Source organism: Polypterus senegalus, chromosome 1, assembly GCF_016835505.1.
Source record: "Polypterus senegalus isolate Bchr_013 chromosome 1, ASM1683550v1, whole genome shotgun sequence".
Classification (NCBI taxonomy): Eukaryota; Metazoa; Chordata; class Cladistia; order Polypteriformes; family Polypteridae; genus Polypterus; species Polypterus senegalus.
In genome coordinates, this window is record NC_053154.1 from 337,006,162 (window position 1) to 337,032,284 (window position 26,123).

The 26,123-nt window shown below is 43.5% G+C and overlaps 2 protein-coding genes across 6 annotated transcripts in view; one reads left to right on the forward strand and one right to left on the reverse strand.

Moving 5' to 3' along the window:
* Positions 1-25,908, forward strand: part of LOC120516988 (perforin-1-like) — a 35,090-nt gene extending 9,182 nt beyond the window's left edge. Inside the window, exons 2-4 of one of the 5 annotated variants that reach the window (XR_005630959.1) lie at positions 8,259-8,416; positions 21,459-21,605; positions 25,316-25,908. Coding sequence is in view for 2 of the 5 variants with exons in the window: in XM_039739043.1 (XP_039594977.1) it covers positions 25,359-25,775 (417 nt within the window). In the remaining 3 variants the exon portion in view is untranslated. The remainder of the gene's footprint in view (positions 1-8,258; positions 8,417-21,458; positions 21,606-25,315) is intronic. The other 4 variants (XR_005630960.1, XR_005630961.1, XM_039739043.1 and 1 more) reach the window with 4 other exon arrangements.
* Positions 12,044-21,157, reverse strand: LOC120516968 (perforin-1-like). The gene is made up of 2 exons (XM_039739013.1): positions 21,035-21,157; positions 12,044-12,605 (listed from the first exon to the last, which is right to left on the reverse strand). The coding sequence occupies exon 2, from the start codon at positions 12,599-12,601 to the stop codon at positions 12,170-12,172; it is 432 nt and encodes a 143-aa protein (XP_039594947.1). The 5' UTR covers positions 12,602-12,605; positions 21,035-21,157; the 3' UTR covers positions 12,044-12,169.
* Positions 25,909-26,123: the final 215 nt, after the last annotated feature.

The window sequence follows — 26,123 nt, forward strand, 5'->3', positions numbered from 1 at the left end:
AAACTATTTGCCCCCTTCCTGATTTCTTATTCTTTTGCATGTTTGTCACACAAAATGTTTCTGATCATCAAACACATTTAACCATTAGTCAAATATAACACAAGTAAACACAAAATGCAGTTTTTAAATGATGTTTTTTATTATTTAGGGAGAAAAAAAATCCAAACCTACATGGCCCTGTGTGAAAAAGTAATTGCCCCCTGAACCTAATAACTGGTTGGGCCACCCTTAGCAGCAATAACTGCAATCAAGCGCTTGCGATAACTTGCAATGAGTCTTTACAGCTCTGAAGGAATTTTGGCCCACTCATCTTTGCAGAATTGTTGTAATTCAGCTTTATTTGAGGGTTTTCTAGCATGAAGCGTCTTTTTAAGGTCATGTCATAGCATCTCAATTGGATTCAGGTCAGGACTTTGACTAGGCCACTCCAAAGTCTTCATTTTGTTTTTCTTCAGCCATTCAGAGGTGGATTTGCTGCTGTGTTTTGGGTCATTGTCCTGTTGCAGCACCCAAGATCGCTTCAGCTTGAGTTGACGGACAGATGGCCGGACATTCTCCTTCAGGATTTTTTGGTAGACAGTAGAATTCATGGTTCCATCTATCACTGCAAGCCTTCCAGGTCCTGAAGCAGCAAAACAACCCCAGACCATCACACTACCACCACCATATTTTACTGTTGGTATGATGTTCTTTTCTGAAATGCTGTGTTCCTTTTACGCCAGATGTAACGGGACATTTGCCTTCCAAAAAGTTAAACTTTTGTCTCATCAGTCCACAAGGTATTTTCCCAAAAGTCTTGGCAATCATTGAGATGTTTCTTAGCAAAATTGAGACGAGCCCTAATGTTCTTTTTGCTTAACAGTGGTTTGCGTCTTGGAAATCTGCCATGCAGGCCGTTTTTGCCCAGTCTGTTTTTTATGGTGGAGTCGTGAACACTGACCTTAATTGAGGCAAGTGAGGCCTGCAGTTCTTTAGACGTTGTCCTGGGGTCTTTTGTGACCTCTCGGATGAGTCGTCTCTGCGCTCTTGGGGTCATTTTGGTCGGCCGGCCACTCCTGGGAAGGTTCACCACTGTTCCATGTTTTTGCCATTTGTGGATAATGGCTCTCACTGTGGTTCGCTGGAGTCCCAAAGCTTTAGAAATGGCTTTATAACCTTTACCAGACTGATAGATCTCAGTTACTTCTGTTCTCATTTGTTCCTGAATTTCTTTGGATCTTGGCATGATGTCGAGCTTTTGAGGTGCTTTTGGTCTACTTCTCTGTGTCAGGCAGCTCCTATTGAAGTGATTTCTTGATTGAAACAGGTGTGGCAGTAATCAGGCCTGGGGGTGGCTACGCAAATTGAACTCAGGTGTGATACACCACAGTTAGGTGATTTTTAACAAGGGGCAATTACTTTTTCACACAGGGCCATGTAGGTTTGGATTTTTTTGTTCTCCCTAAATAATAAAAACCCTCATTTAAAAACTGCATTTTGTGTTTACTTGTGTTATATTTGACTAATGGTTAAATGTGTTTGATGATCAGAAACATTTTGTGTGACAAACATGCAAAAGAATAAGAAATCAGGAAGGGGGCAAATAGTTTTTCACACCACTGTTTCATATGCAATCACAAAGGGGACATTCGTCAATGTCACTTACTGATCTGACCACATGGGCCTAAAATGGAGCCTCTCTTTTTAATGAGCACTTGTAACCAACACTGCCTTGGGGGGGTCAATGTACCCCTAAGTGGGCCATCCCGGGCTGTAGTCGAGGTTCATCAGCTCTCCGTGTCTTCTCATTTTTTCTTCTTCTACTTCTTGGTCTTTTCCAAGAGCTCCCTTTAGTGGCCCTGATAGTCCACCCACTGTAACAGGTAGAGGGATAACATGGGGGCTCACCCTCCAGTCCGCCCACCCACCTGCTGGCCAATGTACCCCTGCTACATGACATGGCACCCCACTTTGTTTTTCCACTGCAGAGCTCCTCCCATGAGCAGAAAGTATAAAGTCCTCTTGATCTCTCGTTCTATAAATCAGAGCCTCCTTCCATAACTGGGTGGCATGGCTGATGAAGGTGATGGTGGAGTAAAGTCGCCATCATTAGGGCACACACACCACTATGGCTCCTCACGGCCCAGCTGTTGTGATTAGGAGTCCCAAACGTAACAAAAAGAGGTTATGAGGCCTCAATAAAAAAGACCCAAAAAAGCAGCCCAGATGAAGCCAGCCAGTCCCCAACTGCTAGCCGAGGCACTGGCCTAAACTCTGCCCAAAATGGGGAAACTGGCTTTTAAAGAAGAAGATGCTCTGAAAAATAAGCAAAAACACAAGAATTATTTAGAAAAGAAATTATTAATTTACAAAAAAAAAAAAGACAAGAATAACAAAAACTGATTCAGTGGTAGCCTTAAAGGCAATCCCAGGTTACCAAGCCTCATTACACAAACCACAGGCAGGACCCCAGAAACGAGCGAGAAACATCCAGAAAACAGAAAGAGATCAAAGGAAACGCCACTAAACTCAATGAGCCGCCACTGAGTTCTTACCTTTTGTGCTACTTATACGGTAAAGCCAGAGGGAGGAGCCAGTGGGCGTGGTGTCAGGATGACCACGCCTTCTGGCGGCTCCACCCACAAGGCTGCATGATGTAAATGCCCAAAAGAGGACAAATCATTTATTGCCAGGACTGGAGGCCAGCCTGACGAGAAAAATCTTCTTGCCCAGCTGGAATAACATAATAGTTGGACCAGTGGATGTGGGAAGTCAGTGGCTGTTCGATCCCCCCCGCTTATGGCAGGTGGGCGGTGGTCTTATTGTGGTGTCCCATTTGGGGCTCTAGTGAGAAAGCTTGGGATTTGTAGTCTGGAAGTGCAACCCTGTCGGGGTCCCTGTGTCCCAATAGAGGGCACTGTTGGGGGAGGACCTCCCTACTTTCTCTATGGCCTGGAAGTGCTACCAGGTAGCAAGCTGTGGCACCAGAAGCATTTCAGGGTCCAGCTTGAAAAGCAGTCCACCAGCACACATGAAGTAGGTCAGAGTCAGGAGGCAGCAGGCAACACTCAGGTGGCGGACGGAAGGAGGAAGAAAAAGTTTGTTTTTTGGAAGGAGGATTTTGGAGTTTGATGAATATCTTTTATTGAAGCCTGTAAGTGTGTTGGGCTGCACAGTGTCTTTGGGTTTGGTGCACTGGGACGCCCCCTGGTGGTCACAACTTCCATGAAGGACGGATTCCGGTTTTTGATTTTTTGCCAAACTGGACAACATGTTGTGGCACCAGAAACATTCCTGGGTCTGACTCGAAAAGGGACCCCCCCGAACACTCTAGGAAGGAAGGAAGGAGGAAGACTTTGATTGATTTTCTTGGATTGTGGCTGATCTTCGGAAGGCTGATTGTTGGAGAGGAGCTTTGGTGTAACAAATATCTTTTATTTAAACCCAAAATCATGTTGGCCATTAGTGTCTGAGGTTTGGGGGTCAGTGGCACCTCCTGGTGGTTACAATGTATAGCCACACATTAAAATGAACAATATGTCATTTACAAACAATAAACCAAACTAACAGAAATAACTTTAAAACATGAGAGTAATAATTCAAAAATGATAAAAACAACAAGAACACAGAAAATAAACACAAGCTGGGAATTAAAACCAACGGCCAGCACCCGTCTCAACAGCGCCCTCTAACAGTAACAGTTCATTGTGAGGTGCCACACTAATAAAGGTCCCCTGCCTACCAGCACCCACTGCCACCTTCATTTTGGGTCACTAGTACTTGGACTTTGCATTACGTCTGCGCTGAATGCCAACAATCACGGGGGTCCGGAAAGCGGTGAGAATCGCAGGAATGGGGGTGCTAGTTCTCTCCGCTCATTAATTCCCAAAGGTGTGCACCATGAGAGAGCAGGTGAAGAGATGTGTGCCAGCTCGCAGACTGTCCGTAGGCAGTGCCTGCTGCGAGTGAAGTCCCCTTCTTGCTTGTTTTTCTGCAGCTCCGTTGCCACAGTCTGTCTGTGATGCCAGGCAAGCCAAGCAAGTAAATAATGAACTGGCCCAAGGTTGTTGGACTACCAGCTCGGAGGTCACTGGCTCTCTGCCTGTCTGCTGTTAACCATAAGATTAGATGAGATTTATTAAAGAAAGGCACCACGTAAAGCAGTTTATTGTTTTGTTAAGGACAGCTGAGGTCACCAGAAGGTGACACGAAATGGCACTAAATAAAATAAAGTCTCATGGTCCTTTAAGAACAGGTCCCAGTTCTGGGTTACAATAACAATCATGGGCACCAGATGCCAACACTGGTACTGCAGCTCCTACTTCAGTGCTCTTGGCATGGTGTTCGTCATAGAATGGTGCTATAAAAATAGTTTGTTTAATAAGGGTAGGTCAGGGCTGTTGGGTGCAACATTAATCATGGCCACCAGAGGGTACTGTAACCTGATCTTATCGGGTTGCCCCCATATGCCAAGAGTGGTACCCTGCCTCCTTTCTTTAAGACCCTTGGGCGGTCTTTATTGGTTCAGCATAGACAGACCTCTAGGCTGTAATGGTCATCATGGCCACCAGAGGGCAGTGTAACCTGACTTTACAGAGCTCCCCCTAGATGTCAACACTGGTATTGTAACTCCATACTTGGACTTGAGATAACATTCACTTATTCCATAAGGCACTACAGAAACGGGGTGGGGTGGGCGTCGGGTAACAGTGTAGACAGCGGGGTTTGACAGCTGTTAGCATTTCTGCCCCCCAGTCATGGGTTCAAATGCTGATCTGTTGACTGCCTGTGTGTAATTTGTTCTTCATTCCAGTGTCTATTTTGTTTTTTCCTCTGGTTTGCCTCCCATAGCTGGTGACTCTAAACTGGCTCCATATAAGTGAGGGTGTGATATTCCCCCTTTATCGGAGAGGCGCCCACCCTGGTTTGGCCCCTGTCTTGCTGGGATTGGCTGCAGCTTCTGTGACCCTGAATTGGACTGAGTAGGCTTTGACGTGCAATGGTCACTGGGACCACCATAGGGCTCTATGACTTGACTTAGCAGCACTTCACCCAAGTCCGGTAACTTCATGGTGGTCTTTAATGGCCTTTCCTCTCCTCTCAGGGAACTGCAGTGTCACCCTTTCTGGATGGTTGGGGGATGGGGGGGTCTCTTGAACCAAAGACCAGTGGACCATGAAAATTGGAAGACTTGAATGACAGGAGGGCCACATCCACCATGGCAGGCAGGTTCATTTTAGGAAATGCAGATTACACCATCCAAACAATGAGGGTGCAGAGAGAGAATAAATAATGTGATCGTTTACAGGGGGGTGTCTGAACGGGACCCCTTGGCTTGTATGAGGAACAAAGTGTGGGCAGAAAACGACCTTGTGGGGCAACTGAACGTGAAAGGAGCGGCAGGCAAGAAGTCCTAAGATCAGCCGGCAACATGGGGAGGAGAGCGACATCCACACTGGGGGGCCATCAGAAGAGAAGACGACTGGACTGAAAAACAAAGAGCCCGAGTGGTCAGCGCTCCTCAAGATCTGCCCTGCCAAAGTTCAACGTAACAATTTTAGTCTTTCTATCCACACGTTGGTGTGCTGTATTAAGATTGGATGTTCGTGGTTTTTGGTATTTCGAAGTTTCTGTAGTTGGAAAGTGAAAAGAAAAAAAAACGTGTTTGGGGTGTAAATGTTGCTGCTCTTCAATAAAACAGTAAAGCAGAGAACAGAAGTTAAGACAGCAGCGTGTCGGACTGACACATCACAGCTAGAGACCCTGAGGGGCCGACGCTCGAGGGGGCTGCACGGGGTCACTTCGGCTGGCCATTTCAAGGGCGAGTGGCAGTGGACGACTGGGACGACAGCAGGGGTCCGAGCCGGTTAAAAGTTCGGCTGTGCCTTTCGGAAGGAGGTCTCCTGTGGCCGTAGGGTCCCATCTCGGGTAAGCGGAGGAGACGTTGAAATTGCAGATGTATGAGGGTGGGATTTAGAGTTTTTAAAACGGTTTCATGCCTTGTGTTTTAACCTCAGTTTATTGGCATATTTCTTTGGATTTTGTTTTCCACGTACAGTAGACTCTGCTTTATTGTTTATTTGTTTGCACTTTGGACTGTCGGCTTTTAGAAAAATGCACTTGAACTGCTTTGCACCAGGCCCTTGTTGACTGAGTGTGTGTGTGTGTGTCCTCCATTTCATGGGCTCGTCCTCGGGTATGTTTATCAGGCGGCTCAGGGTTCAAGAAGTGACCCGGGTGTGTGGAGCCAACCCGGACGGTTGCACTTCATCAGGTGCGTCACTGTAGATTTCTAAGTAAGTTTTTTTAATGCCATCTTTTCTTCAGCTTCACTTTGCTGGCTGACTGTCTGCCTTTCTTCTTGATGATTTGCTGGTATCTTCTTATTTATTATTACAGTAATTATTATTATTTCGTCTTATTAATGAATGTCGACTTCTTCTTCTTCTTCATGAATGTCGACTTCTTCTTCTTCTTAATAAATGCCAACTTCTTCTTAATAAATGCCAACTTCTTCTTCATCATCTTCTTCTTCTTCTTCTTAATGAATGCTGACTTCTTCTTCTTCATCTTCTTCTTCTTAAAGAATGTCGACTTCTTCTTCTTCTTCGTGAATGCCAGGTCCTCCCTGCCTGGAGTTTGCATGTTCTCCCCGTGTCTGCATGGGTTTCCTCCCACAGTCCAAAGACATGGAGGTTAGGTGTGTTGGCGTTCCTAAATTGTCCCTAGTGTGTGCTTGGTGTGTGGATGTATGTATGTGTGCCCTGCGGTGGGCTGGCGTCCTGCCCGGGGTTTGTTTCCTGCCTTGCGCCCTGTGTTGGCTGGGTTTGGCTCCTGCAGACCCCCGTGACTCTGTAGTTAGGATATAGCGGGTTGGACGATGACTGACTGACTGACTGACAAAAATCAAAGTGCTTATCCTTTGTTTTGGGTGGGGCTTAATTAGGGTTAGAATTAAGGGTGGTCCGATCAGGTGTTTTTTTTTTTTTTTTTTTTTAAGGCTGATGCCAATCATCAATTTTATTTTATTTGATCAGCAGATTCTGATATCTTTTATCCCTTTAAAAAATGTTACACTAATCTCCTGCACAATCAGACAAACAGAAGTTTTATGTCTCGTATTAAAGTGTATTTGTGGAATTAAACTGTAGACCACAGGTATTAACTGTTCATTTTTTATTAACAAAATGAAATTCTGTAGGCTTATTGTTCAGTCAGTCAGTCATCACCCCACCCGCTATATCCTAACTACAGGGTCACGGGGGTCTGCTGGAGCCAAACCCAGCCAGCACAGGATGCAAGGCAGGAAACAAACCACCGGCAGCGCGCCAGCCCACCGCAGCCATAAAATGCTAAATAAATAAAATTTCCTTACAATTCATTAACTGATAAAATATGTGCAAAAATATCACTAACACATATGGAAAAAAAGAAATTAAAATGCGTCTCATAATCACAAACCGTCATATTGTTTGATTATTTTCTGTAATGTATCTAATCTGAAATAAGGCTTAATTAAAAACAGAAGTTTTCACCATTTCTCTAATTAAAACATAAATCCATAAATAAATAAATAAATACAGTGGTACCTCAGTATACGTCTGCTTTGGAATAAGTCCAACTTGGCATACGTCCTGTTTGGACTCGAAACATTTTGTTTGGAATACGACTCACGTACTACCCTTGTTTACCCCTCTCTCTTGAGACAAAGCCATGATTGCCCATGAGCATCAGTGCCCCAGTTGCTAGCATTCAGTGAACAACCGGCGCTATAACTCTCTGTGAATTTTCACGTGTGTGGTATAGCGGGTCTACAGCTCCTGTCAAAGCCTAGTTTTGAAATAAATAATCACCGCACTCATGGCTTGGTGAGGGGGCGTGTTGGTTTTGTGGCTGAAGCGGTTCTCAGGGAGATTCTCGATGTGGACGTTTCTCACCTAAGTGCACAGGTGGGAGACCATCCGCATTCAGAGAGAGAGAGAGAGCGAGCGAGAGAGCGAGAGAGAGAGAGAGAGACAGAGCAAGAGAGAGTGAGTGAGTGAGAGAGAGAGTGAGTGAGTGTATGCAAGAGTTAGCTCCATTCCATAAAGGTAGAGAAGATCAAATTTCACCCCAGATTTTCTGACAAGCATTAATTACCATTTTTTCCAAAGAACGGTAAGGAGTGTCACACATGCACATTAGAGGATCTCCTCACAGGCTTGATCGAAGGATGTAATAACCCATCGGGATGAGAGGGACACTGTCACTAACATTCTCTTCTCCGTCTCTTCCCACAGCACTGAGAAACCGCCCAGTGAGGACACTTAGCTCCGCCCCTTCTGGTTCCTCAGCTGCCCGGAAGGAGGCGTCTTTTCGCAACCAGAGCGATCCACCCGATGGAACTCCTACCAGCTAGACCCTGAATCTGTGACTGAAGCTGAACCCATTTGTTTAGGTTAAGCCAGGGGGTTTTATTCCTGTTGGGCATTTTCAGTTAATTAAATGGGATGACCCAGTTGGCGCCCTGACTTTTATTTGTTTGTGATATCATTCTTGTACCTGGCCACAGGGCATAGTATTTTTTTGATTTGTTCATCCACTTCGCATGTGCTTTTTGCACAGAGAGGTGATGCCAACTCTGGTCTCACTGGCAAAAAACATGAGCGCCCACTGAAAAGGACAGACTGGTGAAAAGTGACATTCTGCTTGAGGCTGAGACATAAAATGGGACCTGTCTCCAGTGACCAGGGGCCTCATGTATAAACTGTGCGTACAGACAAAAATGTTGCATATGCCCGTTTCCACGCTCACATCAAGATGTATAGAAACTAAACATTTTCACGCTAGCTCAAACCCTGGCATACACAAGTTCTACGCTCGGTTTTACAAACTGGCGGCACCCATCGTCAAAGCAGTGCTACTGTTCCTGTGTGGTTTCCCTTTCTTTTTTAGATGCACATCCCTGACGTGGCTTTATCAAATACATTGAAATTAACCGTATATCGTTTATTAGTTTAAGGCATCTCATTGTAATCAACCTGTAACCATATAATGGTGCACCGAATGGCCAAAATATTCTAAATACCATCACTGCTTTAACGTTGTTACTCTCAGTGCACCACTCAGAGTATTTAACCCACTGTATCTGAGCGTGGAATCACAGCTGTACAGCAGCTGATCAGATTATCGGTATACAGCATCAAGCACACGCTGCCTCAGCCATGCGCACAGTCTATTTCAGCGTTTCTCAACCTTTAAAGTTTTGCGACTCGAGTTTTCATAACAGTTTGAATCGCGCCCCCCTAACGTTTTTTTGAAAGGAGCCCACTAATACCAATTTGTTCTTTTTTAATTAATGATATATCATAGATGCCTATTTTATTATACCTAATTAACATTTATTGACATTTATCGACTCTATATTTATTTTTCTAGTATCAGAATGTAGTTTAAGTTAATTTGTTTTGGTTTCAGTAGATGTATTTTTCATATTTTTGATTCTTGTTTTCTTTTACTCACATCTTTGTGCCCTTCCACCCCAGGGGCCTGCCCTACAGTTTGAGAACAACTGGTCTATTTGAACTTCTCCCATACGGCAGATGCTTCAGATCCTTTCGTGTCGGGACCTCGCGGTTCAGAAACAGTTTCACCCCAAGTGCTCTAAACGAACTCAATCAGTCCATCAAGTGCTCCTGGTCGAACTGTTGGTACTTATAAGTACAATCATCTCACTGTAAACTTGCGATACAGTTATAATATTGCACAACCTGCACCACTTTATAAAGCACGTATTTACAGATGATGATGACTGGCTTCTAAGTCAATTTAGATTTCCAAGCACTATCTTCTTGGAGCTCTTGATATGAATTTTAACATGAAATGCAGTAAAGCATGTTTCTAACATTATACAGATAAGTTTTAAACTTCATTAAAGTAATCTCTATTGTTAATAATTAAACATGTGAGGAGACGGTGTCTCAGTGCTAGCTAGTTCAGGGATTGTTCCTGCCTCACACTGTATTCTTGCTGGGACTGGCGCGACACTGGAAGGATAGATGGATAGAATAATTAAACACATACTACAAAGATGTTTCAAAGTTTCATAAAGGTTTTGAAGAATCGGCATTCTAACCTTACAGATGGCTTAACGTCTGTTACAGAGCTGACTGTGTGGTGATTGGTTACTTGGAGAAAGAAAAGGAAGGGCAGAAATTGAAGGTTATTGCATTTGAAAGAGACAGTACTGCTGTAATAAATTATTTTATCGACGGTCGCACATGGCACAGCATGCATCTTGCGTGAGACAGGAACAATCACTGGACGAGGTGCCAGCTCATCACTACCACTGTGCCACCGTGTTCCCATCTTTAATAACATTCTTTCAATCCTATCATCATGTAAATGTTATCACGTATACATCTCAGAATTTTAGTTATTTAAAGAACTGTAATATCACAAATGTAATGGATTCTGTGTCCTGCCGGAGGAAGAGAAAGCCCGGAAGCACGTAGTGATTTTACACACATAGAAGATCAAATACAAAACAAAGCATTTAACGTACTACTTTAGTTATGATGGGATTTGAGAAACTAGTAAATTAAACAATTTTAAGATGAAGTTTATGATGTTCAACTTTAATGACAAAATAAACTACGTGATTAAATTGGAAACGTCGAGATTGAAGTTGACATTTCGTGCTTTTTTCCCCACTGTGTGCCTTTTTTTTTCTCTGTATCCTAATAAGCTTTCATATGACACTCAGACGGTGGGCTACGACTCGCCTTTTCACGGCGACTTTAAAATCTGCCAACTTCTTTTTTATTTGGGCACTGTGCGACTTTATGAACTTGAACATTCGAGTTTCTCCGACACGCTATGTCACTCGATCAACTTCCTTTTCTTGTTTATTCCACTGTTTAATCTAACAAATAGTACATTTTTCTTTGCCTCCAGTTGCTATTCGCTGAAATTCTTCTATTTCCCCCTGTGCTTTTGCCATTGCCTTATCACAGAAGGCTGTACTTAAGGGCTATTTATATTGATTTGCATATTCAAAGAGGCATAATTCTGGGAGGAGTTTGGGGAGTGGCGACAGGCTCGTGTACGTGAGTTACTTTTCACACTGACCAGGATTTATGTAGCGGAAGAACGTGGAAGTTGGCATACGCACAGATTTATGCATCTGGATTTTTTTGTACATACACAGATTTCTGCTTTTGTCTGTACGCCATGTTATAGTGTGAATTCTATGCATGGCGTTATACATGAGGCCCCAGGACTCCACAAAATGGGTGGCACCCACTGAATAGTGTCAGTTATTCAGACACCTTGAATATAAAAATAAAACTGAGAAACATCCATCCGTTATCCAACCCGTTATATCCTAACTACAGGGTCACGGGGGTCTGCTGGAGCCAATCCCAGCCAACACAGGGTGCAAGGCAGTAAACAACCCACAAGCAAGCCCACCACAGGGCGCGAACACACACACACACATACACACCAAGCACACACTAGGGACAATTTCTCATCACCAACGCACCTAACCTGCATGTCTTTGGACTGTGGGTGGAAACCCACGCAGACATGGGGAGAACATGCAAACTCCATGCAGGGAGGACCCGGGAAGCAAACCTGGGTCTCCTAACTGTGAGGTAGCAGCGCTACCCACTGCGCCACCATGCCGCCCAAATGAAGAAACAGAATCCCCATAGTCCAAAATCCCTAGAGAGATACAAAACACTAAATTGAAAATAAAACCAATTTACACCAATCTGTGTAATGGATGAGTGGGCGGGGCTTTAAAGCCACGTGACAAACGCTACACGCGGTTATTGTGCTCCCAGGCTTCCCATTACCGGCTGTCAGAAGTGTTCCCAACGGCCACTCTCATGCTGTTTCTCGTCAATTTTTAGACCTTTTGTGAATATCAGGATTACGACGAAGAAGCACGAGGTGTGGAGCGGCCATCGTTTGCACCTTTCTTTACTTTTTCTGCTTGGTTTCAACAAGTTAAAAGTGAAAAGGCAAAAAAGAAGAAGCCACAGAGACCTGACGCCATCTCAACTACAGCAGACACGGGTTCTTTTTTAGCATCTGGATTTATTGATTATGCCCTCTGCCACCCACAAGATTCAAAATTCTGAAGAGATTAAAATAAAATTGACAGATTGACTGAAAGAAAGCATCTTGTAAAGATCGAGGAGACTCAAAAGTCGGCTTCTGTTAAGATGGTGTACCCGTAGTAAAAGATGGCGTCTTTCAACAACTGACAGCTGCTGGACACGTTGTTGTTTTCGACCGGCACGTTACAGCTCCCCATCCAGTCGTCGAAGAAGACGTCCTTGTCAAAGACATCAAACTCCAGCTTGTAGCCAGACATCACCTTACCAAAGTCGAAGTTGATGTTCCAGATGGGGTTGTCATCCTCTGACACGGGTGGTGTCGTTTTGGTGGTGGAGCCGTATGACACTCGGACATAAGCATCCGTTGCTCCGACTGGGTCACCGCGCAACCCGTTGGCTTTCCTCACATGGACCTGCAGGAATTTGCCGTCATTGCTGCTGCACCCTTCTGGTTGGATCAGAAGGTGGACCACCAGGAGGAGAAGAAAGCGCCACCAGGGTTGAGAAGATGCCATGGTACTAGGAAAGGGACACAAAGGAATAAAGCACTGTAAGGACACGAGGTAGAAAAAGCAACTAACTGTACGCATTCCATCGAAAACCAAAGGCTTGATTGGTCCCGATAATTAGAAATTAGTGTTGGGAACGAAACAATAAGTTTGGTATTTTTAGAATCAAAGTTGCTTCATCGCCATCATGGTACACTTTATATTAAGTTACCACATGAACTGGTGTCCTAAAGTGAGGCATTATTTTTGCAAATTTTAAAGAATGATCAGTCCGCTCTTGTGTTTGAGAATGGAAGTGAGTGGCCTGGAGTCGCTACGTGAAAACAGAAGCCTTCAAACTTAACGAATACTGTACGTCGAGTTTTCAAGAGCTATCAACTACTGAGCCGGGATCTTGGAATTTCCAGATCCAACGAGTCCATTTCTGCAGATCGTTTTGTTCACATGAAGATGTCATTGAGAGAGTTCGTCATTTTCTGCGTAATCTTTTGACGCCATTTTGTTTGGACAATGGGTACCGCTATTTTGTGGATTTCACGTTTTTACGGTAACATCCCGCAGCCAGTGAAGTGCGGTGAGGTTCATGGCTGGAGTCAGATTTACAAATACATGAACTTAAAAAGGGTCTCTTATTGACTATTCAGTTGGCACATTGACTACTGGTTATGTTTCATATCTCATCAGCATTCTTTACACACATAGACAGGTAAGGCGCATATTTGGCTAAGAAAGAACGTTACGTTTAGAGCGGCGAGAGAGAGAGAGCGGAGAGAGCGCATTTGCTGCTCACCCTCCACGTGTTCTAAATTTGCCGCTGCAATTCCACAATTCATACTCATTCAGTACAAATAAAAGTATAGAGTGGTGTGGAAAAAAACGGATATCAATATTGGCCTTAAATGAAATATTTAGTTGTTTTTAAAAGCTTTTAATTCTGATGTTTTGATCAATTTTAATACAGACTGTTCAACAAAAAAGAGAGAGAAACAAAAGAATATTTTATTTAAGGTCAAAACTGAGTTTTTAAATATTTTTAAATATTAGATTGTTTCTTTTTCTTAGTCGGAGCACATTTCTTATAAAATGAAAACCGTTTATGGCTTTACCTTTATTTGTAAATGAAGTCCATGCACTTCCTTCTGCACAAAAATCTCCCTCACTATCTTGTAAAAGTCGTCCTTATTTCCCTTTAGTTTTAAAAGTCTTAATCTTCCATTTTGGCAGTCAAAAAATAAAGATAAATGAACCGCGGCAGTGCACTTGACTTTCTGATATCGCTGACTTATTGGCGCCTCTGCGTAGAAGAACAATGAGCACCTGTTGGGCTCACATGCGCCCCCTTCAGGGCGACACGGTACTGTCTACCTCGCCTTGTGCCTTTTCTCCGCGGTTTTATGTCTGATCAGCAAAACTAAATATGTCACACACACTCATTAAAGATATTAGCCAGACTGTGGAAAGTCAGGGTGTTTAACAAATGTCTCTGCAAACCTTATATTGGCGACACACAGAGAGACAGCAACGGGCACGCGCCAATCGCAGACATCAATCCCGTCAGTGTGTGAGGAGAGCGCAGTCCGAGTGGAGGTGAGGCTCGTCGTTCTCCCCTCTGTTTGAACAGGAAATGCGCCAATTAAGCGACTTTGACTATAAAAGTGATCAAAGTTATTGGAATCATACAGAAAACAAATTTATAGCACAGACCAGTGGAATACATTTATTTTATATTTTATGTTATCATTAGGGGTGGCATGGTGGTGCAGTGGGTAGCGCTGCTGCCTCGCAGTTAGGAGACCCGGGTCCTCCCTGCGTAGAGTTTGCATGTTCTCCTCGTGTCTGCGTGGGTTTCCTCCCACAGTCCAGAGACTTGTAGGTTACGTGTACTGGCGTGTCCCGGATGTGTGTGTGCACTCCCTGCGGTGGGCTGGCGCCTTGGCTGGGGTTGGATAATGGCTGTTCACATTATTATTATTTTTTTACTTTTCATGTAAAACTTGCCTCCCCTGACCGCACGTCCCTAGCTGTAAGGCACTATGTAATTAAGACTGCTAATTATAGTTCTTCACTTTATTTTGTATTACACCTTACACCAGGGGTGGGCAAAGTCAGTCCTGGAGGGCTGTAGTGGCTGCAGTGGCTGCAGGTTTTTGTTCCAAAGCAGTTGCTTAATTAAAAAAAAAAAAAATAGCCAACCCACGGTGTAGCATATGCCGTTTAATTATGTATTGATGGGTGAACTCCTCCTGAAAGACACAGTAGTCCAAATGGGGGTTGGTTTTGAGGATACGACTGTAGGTGAATGAAAAGATGTAACTCTGGAGAGGGCAACGTACAATACAGCGTTTTACACGCCGCATACAGCGATTCACATTCGCGACAAATATGATTCTTCTTAGATGGTGCTGTCGCGTCCACCGTCGTTCTCGAAGCATACACACCCGCCTGGTCATGTGCCCGCTCGCAAGAGCAACTGACAGAGACCCGCCCACCACCTCTAAGACCATGGGCAATCCCTCGGAAACTGTTTTACACGCCGCATACAGCGATTCACATCCGTAACAAACATGCCTCTTCTTAGATGGTCCTGCCGTGTCCACCGTCGTTCTCGAAGCATACACACCCGCCTGGTCATGTGCCCGCTCGCAAGAGCAACTGACAGAGACCCGCCCACCACCTCTAAGACCATGGGCAATCCCTCGGAAACTGTTTTACACGCCGCATACAGCGATTCACATCCGTAACAAACATGCCTCTTCTTAGATGGTCCTGCCGTGTCCACCGTCGTTCTCGAAGCATACACACCGCCTGGTCATGTGCCCGCTCGCAAGAGCAACTGACAGAGACCCGCCCACCACCTGCCTGTGTGTGTGCCTCTGTCTGTCTCTGGCGCTGCCTCTGTGTGAACCGGTCAGGCACAGAGAAGGTCAGCTGCTGACAGAGCGTCTCGACTGTTGCAGGGCCTGCATTGGTGAAGCAGGTGAGACTTTAATGAAACAGAGGCACAGGGCTTATTGGTTTTTAAAGACTGCTCACTTCATTGTGTTTTAACCTCAGTTTTAAAGGATTGTTTTAAGGATCCCATGGGATACCCCTCGCAAACCGTGTTACACGCTGCATATGGTGATTCACTTCCACGAGAAACATGCCTCTATGAACAGTCAACGTGGCTCAGAGGTGCATGTTGCCTCTACGACAGACGAACATAAATGACTCCGTTTTTTCTGTGCCATCGTGTCCGAGTTGGTGGGTGTGGTTCTGCGAGTTGTCGTCATATCCAATGGTCTTAGAGTTGGTGGGCGTGGCTCCTTCCTGCGTGCGCCATGGGCGTCTTACTTGTCGGCGGCTTAGTGAATCCACGCCCCTTTCCGGCGTACTTTCCATGGGTGTCTTGCCTTAGTGAATTATATATATAGATTCTTGTCAATTATTTCATTTCAGGGCTCGTTAATGCTTTAACTCTGCCATGTCAGGTCATTCTCATATCCTAGATTTTTTTTTCCTTTCTAAGGATATCATCCAAATGATTTGAAGTCTAAAACAGATGAGTAATTCTCAGACATTCACTTTTTTTCCTCTTCATTTTCATTCCAAGTATTTAATTAAACCCAACAGTGCATGATAAACACACACAGGTGTATATGGAAATCAGCTAAATGGAGAAATGCTGAATTTCTTTTGTCATTTGCATCTGATTGCTAAAAAGAAGCAATTAAAAACAAGGACTACAGCTGTTTAAGACTAAAATAAGCAATAAGGGTTCAAAATCTTAACGAGCGAGACCACTAAAATGAAGCAGAAGTGTTACTTGAGCAATGAGGGCTTCTTATGAAGCAACTGGGATGGAACAAAAACCTGCAGCCACTGCGGCCCTCCAGGAATGACTTTGCCCACCCCTGCCTTACACAGTGTTTTGTTGTTTTTTTTGTTTTTTTTTTATAACAAGGCGCTTAACAAAAATAAATATGCAAAAATAAGCCGACTATAACTTTCTAAAGCACGAGGCACTATATGAGAGGTGTGGCAGAAAAGTAATGAGACTGGCAACACTGCAAGCGATCTGGCAACGCTGCGCTCTTGTCCTTGATAGAGCCCGTGTATCAGTACCCTCCCATAGCTCAGTGCGAGTTTCAACGCCTTCCGTTAACTACGTGATTTTTGTGACTGCTATTAGCGAAGTTGTGTTTTTGGTTGTGCGTCACGCAAAATGGAACAGCGGAATTTGGAGCAACGTCGTGCCATTAAACGGCAAGTGTGACGTTTGAAAAGTTAAAACAGGCCTGTGGGGAACATTCTTTACCCCGAGCTCAAGTCTTTCGCTGGCACAAATCATTTTTGGAAGGCAGAAAACACGTTGAAGATGAACATCGTTCAGGGAGGACTTCAACTTTGAAAACCAATGAAAACATCGAACGTGTGAACCCTCTTGTGAGATCAGACCGTCGTTTAATGTTGAGCGAACAATTAAATTTGAACTGATTTACCGTTCATCAAATTTTGACGGAACATTTGCACGTGCGAAAGGCCAAAATGGTGCCGAAAAAACTCACAATTGAGCAGAAGGACAATCGAAAAAACACATTCCTGTGGTTCCCCAGCCCCCTTATTCACCTGACCTCAGTCCGTGTGACTTTTTCCTTTTTCCTAAACTGAAAAATGTCCTCAAAGGACGTCATTTCGGGACTTTGGAAAACATCCAATAGAGTGTAACGGACATGCTGAAGACCATACCGGTTGAAGACTTCCAGCGCTGCTACCAACAGTGGGACCAACGTCTCCATCGGTGTGTAGCTGCCCAAGGGAACTGCTTTGAAGGGGATAACATTGATGTTTGAAAAAAAGAAATAAAAAATCAGTCTCATTACTTTTCTGCCACACCTCATAAAATGCCTGATATTGTTTCCTTTGTGAGCCGTATTGGGGCAGTGCTTGTTATGTAAGGCGCTTCATAAAATGTATTTACACGTTTTTTATTTTATGTAATCTAAAATACAGTGGTACCTCGGTATACGTCTGCTTTGGAATAAGTCCAACTTGTATACGTCCTGTTTGGACACGAAACATTTTGCTTGGTATACGACCTTTGTTTGGAATACGACTCGCGTGCTACCCTTGTTTATCCCTCTCTCGAGACAAAGCCACGACTGCCCACGAGCATCAGTGTGCCAGTTGCTAGCATTCAGTGAACAACCCGTGAGCTACCTGTTATGTATTGATTGTTCAATGATGCTTTTGTCCATTGCTTTATTTTCGGGTGTTGATTGCTATGGTCTGCGTCTTTTGAGACGTATGACTGCCGGAGGGAGGGGTGTAGTTTAGAAGGCCCGCTGTATGGAGAGTTGGTTAAACAGGGTTCAAAATAAACAGCATTCAAAACGCTATTCTGAGTGTGTCGCTACTTCAGTCTAGAGAACACTACACTACCCTTGTTTACCTCTCTCTCGAGACAAAGCCACGACAGCATCAGTGCGCCAGTTGCTAGCATTCAGTGAACAACCGGCGCTATAACTCTCTGTGAATTTTCACGTGTGTGATATAGCGGGTCTACAGCTCCTGTCAAAGCCTAGTTTTGAAATAAATAATCACCGCACTCACGGCGTGGTGGTTTTGTGGCTGAAGCGGTTGTCAGGGAGATTCACGATGTGGGCGTTTCTCACCAAAGTGCACAGGTGAGAGACCATCCGCATTCATGATATTGTTCCTGGAGCTGCTTATCTGGAAAATTAAAGAACGGACGGGAGGTAGAGAGTAACGAGCAAGCGAGCGCGCATGCATGAAGAGGCTGAAGTAGGCAGAGTGAAGGTCAGCTGCAAGTTGGGCGACTCCCCTGTTGGGAAGCAGGGGGGCCGCCAGGTAAAAATGCACCAGGCTTCTTCTTGGTTTTGTTTTTTTTTTTTTTAAAAAAGAATGCTTCCTGCTGTATTTTAACCTCGTTGTTTTTAAGAATTTTTTTTTTTATTATTGTTTTTAACCTCCACGTTTCACTTCTGATTTTATGGATTCTTTTTTGGAACTTTGGAGACTGCACTTGAATTTGAACTCCTTGTTTAGTTGATTCTTTTAATAAAAGCACTTTGCACTTTTTCACCATTCCCTTGCATTGTTGTTACCGATGAGCTTAGCAGTGAGGCACATTATCGACGGTGTAGGGTTCAAGGGCTCCCCGACAGCAGATGGGAGCATACAGCAAACCCGCATCGTCACAACGTGATTTTGTGTTTTTTCATGTAAATTTGAATTGATTGTTGAAAAGTATGAAGGTGGCATGCGTATCTGGGACATGGCTGTTGCATAACGTTTGCCGAGAACGACGGTATCTACGATTGTGAAAAACAAAGAGGTTATTAAAAAGTAAAGTGAGGTTACATTTTCATTTATTTCATCTAATTGCTTTTGTATTTATGTATTTTAGTATTAAGCAGTGTTTAAATTATTTTATACAACCCCATCAATGTATAATATGCCAATAACAATAGGATTTTTTTCATCAGAGCGGATTAATCATTTTCCCATTATTTCTTATGGGAAAAATTAGTTTGGTTTAAGTCCAAGGACCTGGAACGGATTAAGGACGTATACCGAGGTACCACTATACTTTGTTATGAGACTTTCTGTAAGGCACTCTATAACTAGAGTTGATCAGAAAGTTGTCTTTATGTCATATAGCATCTTTACAAATTAAAACATGTAACATATCCATCCAGTCTCCAACCCACTATATCCTAACTGCAGGTTCACGGGGGTCTGCTGGAGCCAATCCCAGCCAGGAAACAAACCCCGGGCAGGGCGCCAACCCACTGCAGGGCACACACACCCACACCGGGGACAATTTCAGATTGCCAATGCACCTAACCTGCATGTCTTTGGACCGTGGGAGGAAACCCACGCAGACACGGGGAGAACATGCAGACTCCACGCAGGGAGGACGTTGGAAGCAAACTCGGGTCTCCTAACTGCGAGGCAGTAGTGCTACCCACTGCGCCACCCTATGTAACATATACAAACACCAATTATATCTTTCTAAACCACAAGGCGCTATATAAATTGACTAATAGTTCTTCCTTTCTGAAATATATTGGGAGAGTGCTTGTTAGGCAAGGCGCTATATAATATGTGATTGGCTTTTCTTTTGATTTCTACCTCATTCTGATAGTTGCTGTAAGGCACTATATAACTGTAAGATTAGTTGTCTTTATATTATATAGCACCTTTCACAGCAGTTATTAGCACAGAGAGCTTTACAAATATATAAATATGTTGCATCGATAAGTCAAACATAAAGCTCAAGGCGCTATATCAATTAACTCCTATTGTTTCTATTGTGAACCGTATTGGACAGTACCTGTGCAAGGCGCTATATAAAGTGTAATTGATTGGTTTTCTTTATCATTTTCTAAAATGCCTCACTGTGACACCTGCTGTAAGGCGCTATATAACTAAGACTGATCATAAGTTGCCTTTACGTCGTATTGCATCTGTCACAGTGATTTTAATCACACAATGCTTTACAAATGTAAATACAGGATGTCACATATAAATAATCCAAATACAGCTTTTTAAAGCACAAGGCGCCATATATGTTGGCTGATGTTGTTTCCTTTGTGAATTAGATCAGGACAGTGCTTTTTGTGCAAGGCGCTATATAAAGTGAAATTGATTATTTGTTTTACTTTCTAAATTAGCTCACTGCGGTGGGCTGGCGTCCTGTATGAGGTATTTTTCCTGCCTTGTGCTCTGTGCTGACTGGGATTGGCTCCAGCAGACCCCCATGACCCTCTGTTAGGATATAGCGGGTTGGGTAATAACTGACTGACTGATTAGCTCAATGTGAGGCGCTATATAAAAGGCACTATATAAATGTTGGACTGATTACTTTTGGTCTTTATGTTTGTATATCGACTTTCACGGAGGTTCTTATCAAGTAGTGCTGTTCAATGAACTGATCCTTTTCTGAAGTTATTTATTTCTTTACAGGGTCACAGAGTGCCAGTGCCTACCCTGGCAGCACTGGGCATAACCCTGAATGGCACATTGGTCTGTTGTTTGGGTTCACCCAGATAACCGCCCACCCACACTCTTTCAGACTCACCAGTTCAGAGTCACAGTTCCCAGTAAGGCTGATGTTTTGGACTGTGGGAGGCAAACACTGACAGAAACAGCAAAATCCATAAAGTGGCCCCCCGAGTCACAGGAGCTTTGAGTCCGCACCCCTAACCTTGGGGTCACCCAGTCTATCAATTCTTATTTAATTTGATCTCATTTTTTTCCCACTTTTTGTAAAGCTCACTCTAACATAACACAAAGTGCCTGCGGGGGGTCACAAGGCCATCGATTAATGCCACTGACAGCCCCCAAAGCTGATGGCCAATGCCCACTTCAGTCACTCAGCCCCCCTTAACTTAAACCTCCATTGTGATTTAATGAGGTGCTAACAGGACTCACCTGGTCACTCGTGTGTCTCAGCCTCAGGTAGAATGTCCAATGCCAGCCACACAGACCTTTCAAGTGAGTGTTTGTGCATTTGTCAATCAGTGACACCAGAGCTGGCACACGCCAAGTGGGTACACAAATAAAAAAAGAAATGGAGACAGGTGGGCGGCCATGACCAGAGGAGCACTTGGCTCAGTGTGCCAGGAGATTGAACAGCAAGAGCAACCAGGATTGAGTAGCATGGCACAGAGGGAACATGTGACACACTGGCAGAAGGGGTCAGGCAGGTCCTTGGGTGCAATGCAGGTGCCATATCTGACTCCCACTCAAAGTCCCCAGTTTAGGAGACATAAAGATAAAACCTAATGGGCATTGCCTCTATTTCCTTTATTTATCTTTTATTTGTTTACCCGTTTGGCATGTATTTATTTCACAGAGCAGTGATGCCAACTTCGCTGTCACTGACTGACAAACACACAAACGCCCACTGAGGAGGGCAGGCAGAGCACCTGGGGCAATAAGTGACCACCGTCAGACATTCTGCATAAGGCTGAGACACAAGTGGACCGTCTTCAACGACCAGGTGAGTCCCTTAAGCACCAATGGCACTGTGAATTACGATGGACTGAGTGACCAAAGTGGGCATTGGCCATCAGCTGTGGGGTTTGTCACTGGCACTGACAGAAGTGCAGACATTTTAAGCTTCTGCCGCAGCCAAAGGCGCCCACTTTACTGTAAACGGTGACTCTAAATTGGTCAGTCAGAATGAGTGTGGGTGGGGATCTGCGTGACCCCACCAATGGCCCAGTCTGCCATGCCATTCAGAGCTGGCTCCTGTTTTATGCCCAGGACTGCCAGGGTAGGTTTGGTCACACCGTGATCCTGGAATGGAATAAACCATTTAAGAAAATGGATGGGCAGATGAGTAGTTGATTGATTGTCTACTTTGTAAAGCACTGTGTGATAGTGACTAGTGAAAGGCGCTATACTACATAAAGAGTTAGGGCTGAGTCACATCGTATTGCACTGAACTGTTTAACAGCACAGATAGAATGCAGAAGTAAAACTAAGACAATATGTTGGAGGATCATAAGTGGACAATTATGAATCAGATTATGAATCAAATGAAGGAGGACCACGTGACTAACTTGTGAATAATAATTCAGCTTTGCAATTCAATGAACAAGAAATGTACGACTCATTCACGAGTAAAGATTCAACTCACAAATCAAATGAACGAGAATCTTGTGGCTCATTCTCAGGTAATGATTCAGCTCACAAATTGGGGATCATGAGACTCATTCGTGAATAATAAATCATTTTGCAAATCAAGTGAAGGTGAAGCGTGTGATGCATTTGCAGGTAATAATTCAGTTGGTGAATCAAATGAATGAGGATCAGGTGACTCATTCTTGGGTAATAACTCAGTTCGCAAATCAAGTGAATGAGAATGGTGCGACTCATTCGCAGATCATAATTGAGTTTGTAAATAAAGAAGGATTGCATGACTCCTTTGTGGGCAATGACTCAGCTCACAAACCAAATGAACGAGAATCATGTGGCTCATTCACAGGTAATGATTCAGTTCACAAACTGGGGATCATATGACTCATTTGTGAATAATAATTAATTTCGCAAATCAAGTAAATGTCAATAGTGTGACACATTCGCAGGTAATAATTCAGTTTGTGAATCAAATGAATGAGGATCTCGTAACCATCCTCAGGTAATAATTCCGTTCACAAATCAAGAATCTTGTGACTCATTCTCGGGTAATGATTCAGTTCGCACATCAAGTGAACGAGAATCATGCAACTCATTCATAAGTATTCAGTTTGTGAATCAAATTAACAAGACCTGCGCAACTCATTTTCAGGTAATGATTTAGTTCACAAATCAAATGAAGAATCATCTGAGTCATTCTCGGGTGATAATTCAATTCACAAATCAAGTGAATGAGAATCATGCGACTAATTCTCAGATCAGAGTTGACTTTGTCCTTCACGGGTAATGACTCAGCTCACACATCAAATGATTGAGAATCGGTGGCTCTTTCTCGGGTAATAATTCAGATTATGAATCAACTGAATAAAAATTGCGTGACTTGTTCATGGGAAACAGTTGTGACTCGTTCACAGGTAATAATCGAGTTCAAATCAAATTAACAGGAAATGCTTGACTTGTTCATGGGTAATGGCTCAGGTCACAAATCATATGAACGGGAATCTTGTGACTCATTCTTAATTAATGATTCAGTTTGTGAATCAAATAAATGTTGATCATGTGACTCATTCTCTGGTAATGATTCGGTTCATAAATGAAGAATCATGTGGCTAATTCTCGGTAATAATTCAGTTTATCAATCAAATGAAAAAAAAACGTGACTCATTCATGGGAAATGGATCAGCTGACACATCATATGAATAAGAATCTCGTGACTCATTCTCGGCTAATAATTCAGTTTGCAAATCAAGTGAATGAGAATCATGCGACTAATTCCCAGATAATAATTGAGTTTGTAAATGTAGAAGAACTGAATGACTCCTTTGACGGTAATGACTCACCTCACAAACCAAATGAATTTGGATCGCCTGGCTCATTCTTGGGTAATAATTTAGTTCACAAATCAAATGAACAAGAATCTTGTGACTCATTTTTGCCTAATGGTTCAGTTTAGAAACCGAATGAATGACAATTGTGCAACTCATTCATGGGTAATGATTCAGTTTGTGAATCAAAGTAACAAGGATCATGTGACTCACTCATGGGTAATGAATCGGTTCACAGATCAAGTGAATGAGAACCGTGCGACTAACTTGCAGATCATAATTGAGTTGGTAAATGAAGAAGAATTGCATGACTCCTTCAGCTCACACATCAAATGAATGAGAATCAGTAGCTCATTCTCGGGTAATAATTCAGTTTATAAATCAAATGAACAAAAATTGCGTGACTCGTTCATTGGTAACGAATAAGCTGAAATATCATATGAATAAAAATCTTGTGACTCATTCTCAGGTAATGATTCAGTTCCCAAATCAAGTGAATAAAAGTCAGTGGCTCATTTTCGGGTAATAATTCAGCTTGGGAATCAAATGAACAAAAATTACGTGACTCCTTCATGGGTAATGACTCAGCTCACAAATCATATGAACGAGAATCTTGTGACTCGGGTAATAATGCAGTTTGCAAATGAAGCGAATAGGAATGGTGCAACTAATTCGCAGATCATTATTGAGTTTATAAATTAAGAAGAATGGCATGACTCCTCCGCTGCTAATGATTCAGCTCACAAATCATATGAAAGAGAATCTTGTGACTCATTCTTAGATAATGATTGAGTTAATAAATTAAGAATTTTGTGACTCATTCTTAGGTAATATAATTCAGTTTGCAAATCAAGTGAATGAGAATCGTGCGACTAACACGCAGATCATAATTGAGTTGGTAAATGAAGACGAATCGCATGACTCCTTCACGGGTAACGATTCAGCTCAAGTGAATGCGAATCAGTGGCTCATGCTCGGGTAATAATTCAGTTTATGAATCAACTGAACAAAATAGCGTGACTCATTCATGGGTAACGGTTCCGCTGACACATGAAATGAATGACAATCTTGTGACTCATTTTGTGATTAAGGGTGATTCACCCCCAAAAGCCCCTGGATGACTTGGTTCCTTAACAGAGAGCGGCTCATACTTTTTATAAGGCAGCGTGCGGTCATTTTATGCAGTGCGGTGTTTCTCCCTCGTGATTACTGTACTTGACTCAATCGCTTCCTCTGTCCCACTTAGAATGCTCGATTATTTCATTCAATTTCAGGTAATACCCCCGGTCATTTTGGCACGCAGACACTCATTCGTTTCATCCAAAATGGGGGTGTTGGTTGAAAAGCCCCCTTGGCCCTGATTGGCCCCTGGATGTTCACCCACAATTCCATGATGGCAGACCCGTCCCAGAGCACTGGTGTCAATTAACGCTTCTCTATCCCAGCATGCATTTCCATCCAATGAGCACGTCACAAGTTCATCGGGGCTCGTCTGGTAATGAGGTGTGAATTAACCCTTTGTTCTCTTGTTTCCTAATTGGCAGTTATAAGCCTGTGCTGACTCTTTAAATTAATAACCATGGAGTACCTTGCAGCACAATGCTAATCAGCCATTGATCACCAATTTGGCATTGATTAAAATGTTCTTTTATGTTTTATGCATTTAATTGATAACTGACCGTGTTAATTAATCCTCAGTTTGACAATTTTGCATAGATTGATTCTTTCTACCTCGTGTCTCCAGTGCCCACACAGTGTCTTCTCCTTTGTGCCCCTCGTCTAGAGCCATGTCACCTTCACAACCCTGGAGACACTTTCTTCTCCTCCTGGTGATCTACTATCTGATCCAGTTGGATGGATTCCTCCTGTTGGATGGAAGCAATAATCTGAAGGTGGTCGTGATGGGAGCCAGGGGGCTGCACGGCGACCCGGCGGGTGAGACGGACGCTTACGTCAAAGTATCGTATGGCTTCACTATCAAAAAGACGCCTCACATCAAGGAAAATGACAACCCGGACTGGAACCACAGCTTCGATTTCGGCAAAGTCGTTCCAGGCTACAAGATGCAGTTCGATGTCTATGACAAGGATGTCTTCTTCGACGACTGGCTGGGTCGCTGCGTAGTGCCGATCAGTAATAATGGCACTGGGAGCTGTGATTTGGTGAGAGGGGGCACATTTTTCTACCGGTTCTCCGTCTCATAACTGGCTGGCCTACAAACTCAGAAAGCCTTCCATGGAAGACCACCCAATGAAATCTTTGAGAATTTGATGTCATTTCTTGGAGATTTTAGTCTCTTTAATGGCAAAGCGTTGAATAAAACAAATTTAAATAGAAGAACCTGTGTCAATTGTAGTTAAGGATGGCTGAGTAGGCGCCAGCCTAGGGGGCACCACAACCACTCCTTTGGTATTTTCTGCCCCTCTTGGTTCTGGAGATGCGTGGCAAACCCCACCAGCTTGTCAGTTTCATATGTGATGGTGAGGATGCCAGTCTCCAAAGGGGACCCCCCCCCATTTTCATTTATTTCATCTGCAATCACAAAGGGGACA

Coding starts and splice junctions, on each gene's coding strand:
- LOC120516968 (XM_039739013.1), bottom strand. CDS start 12,601: ATGGCATCTTCTCAACCCTGGTGGCGCTTTCTTCTCCTCCTGGTGGTC.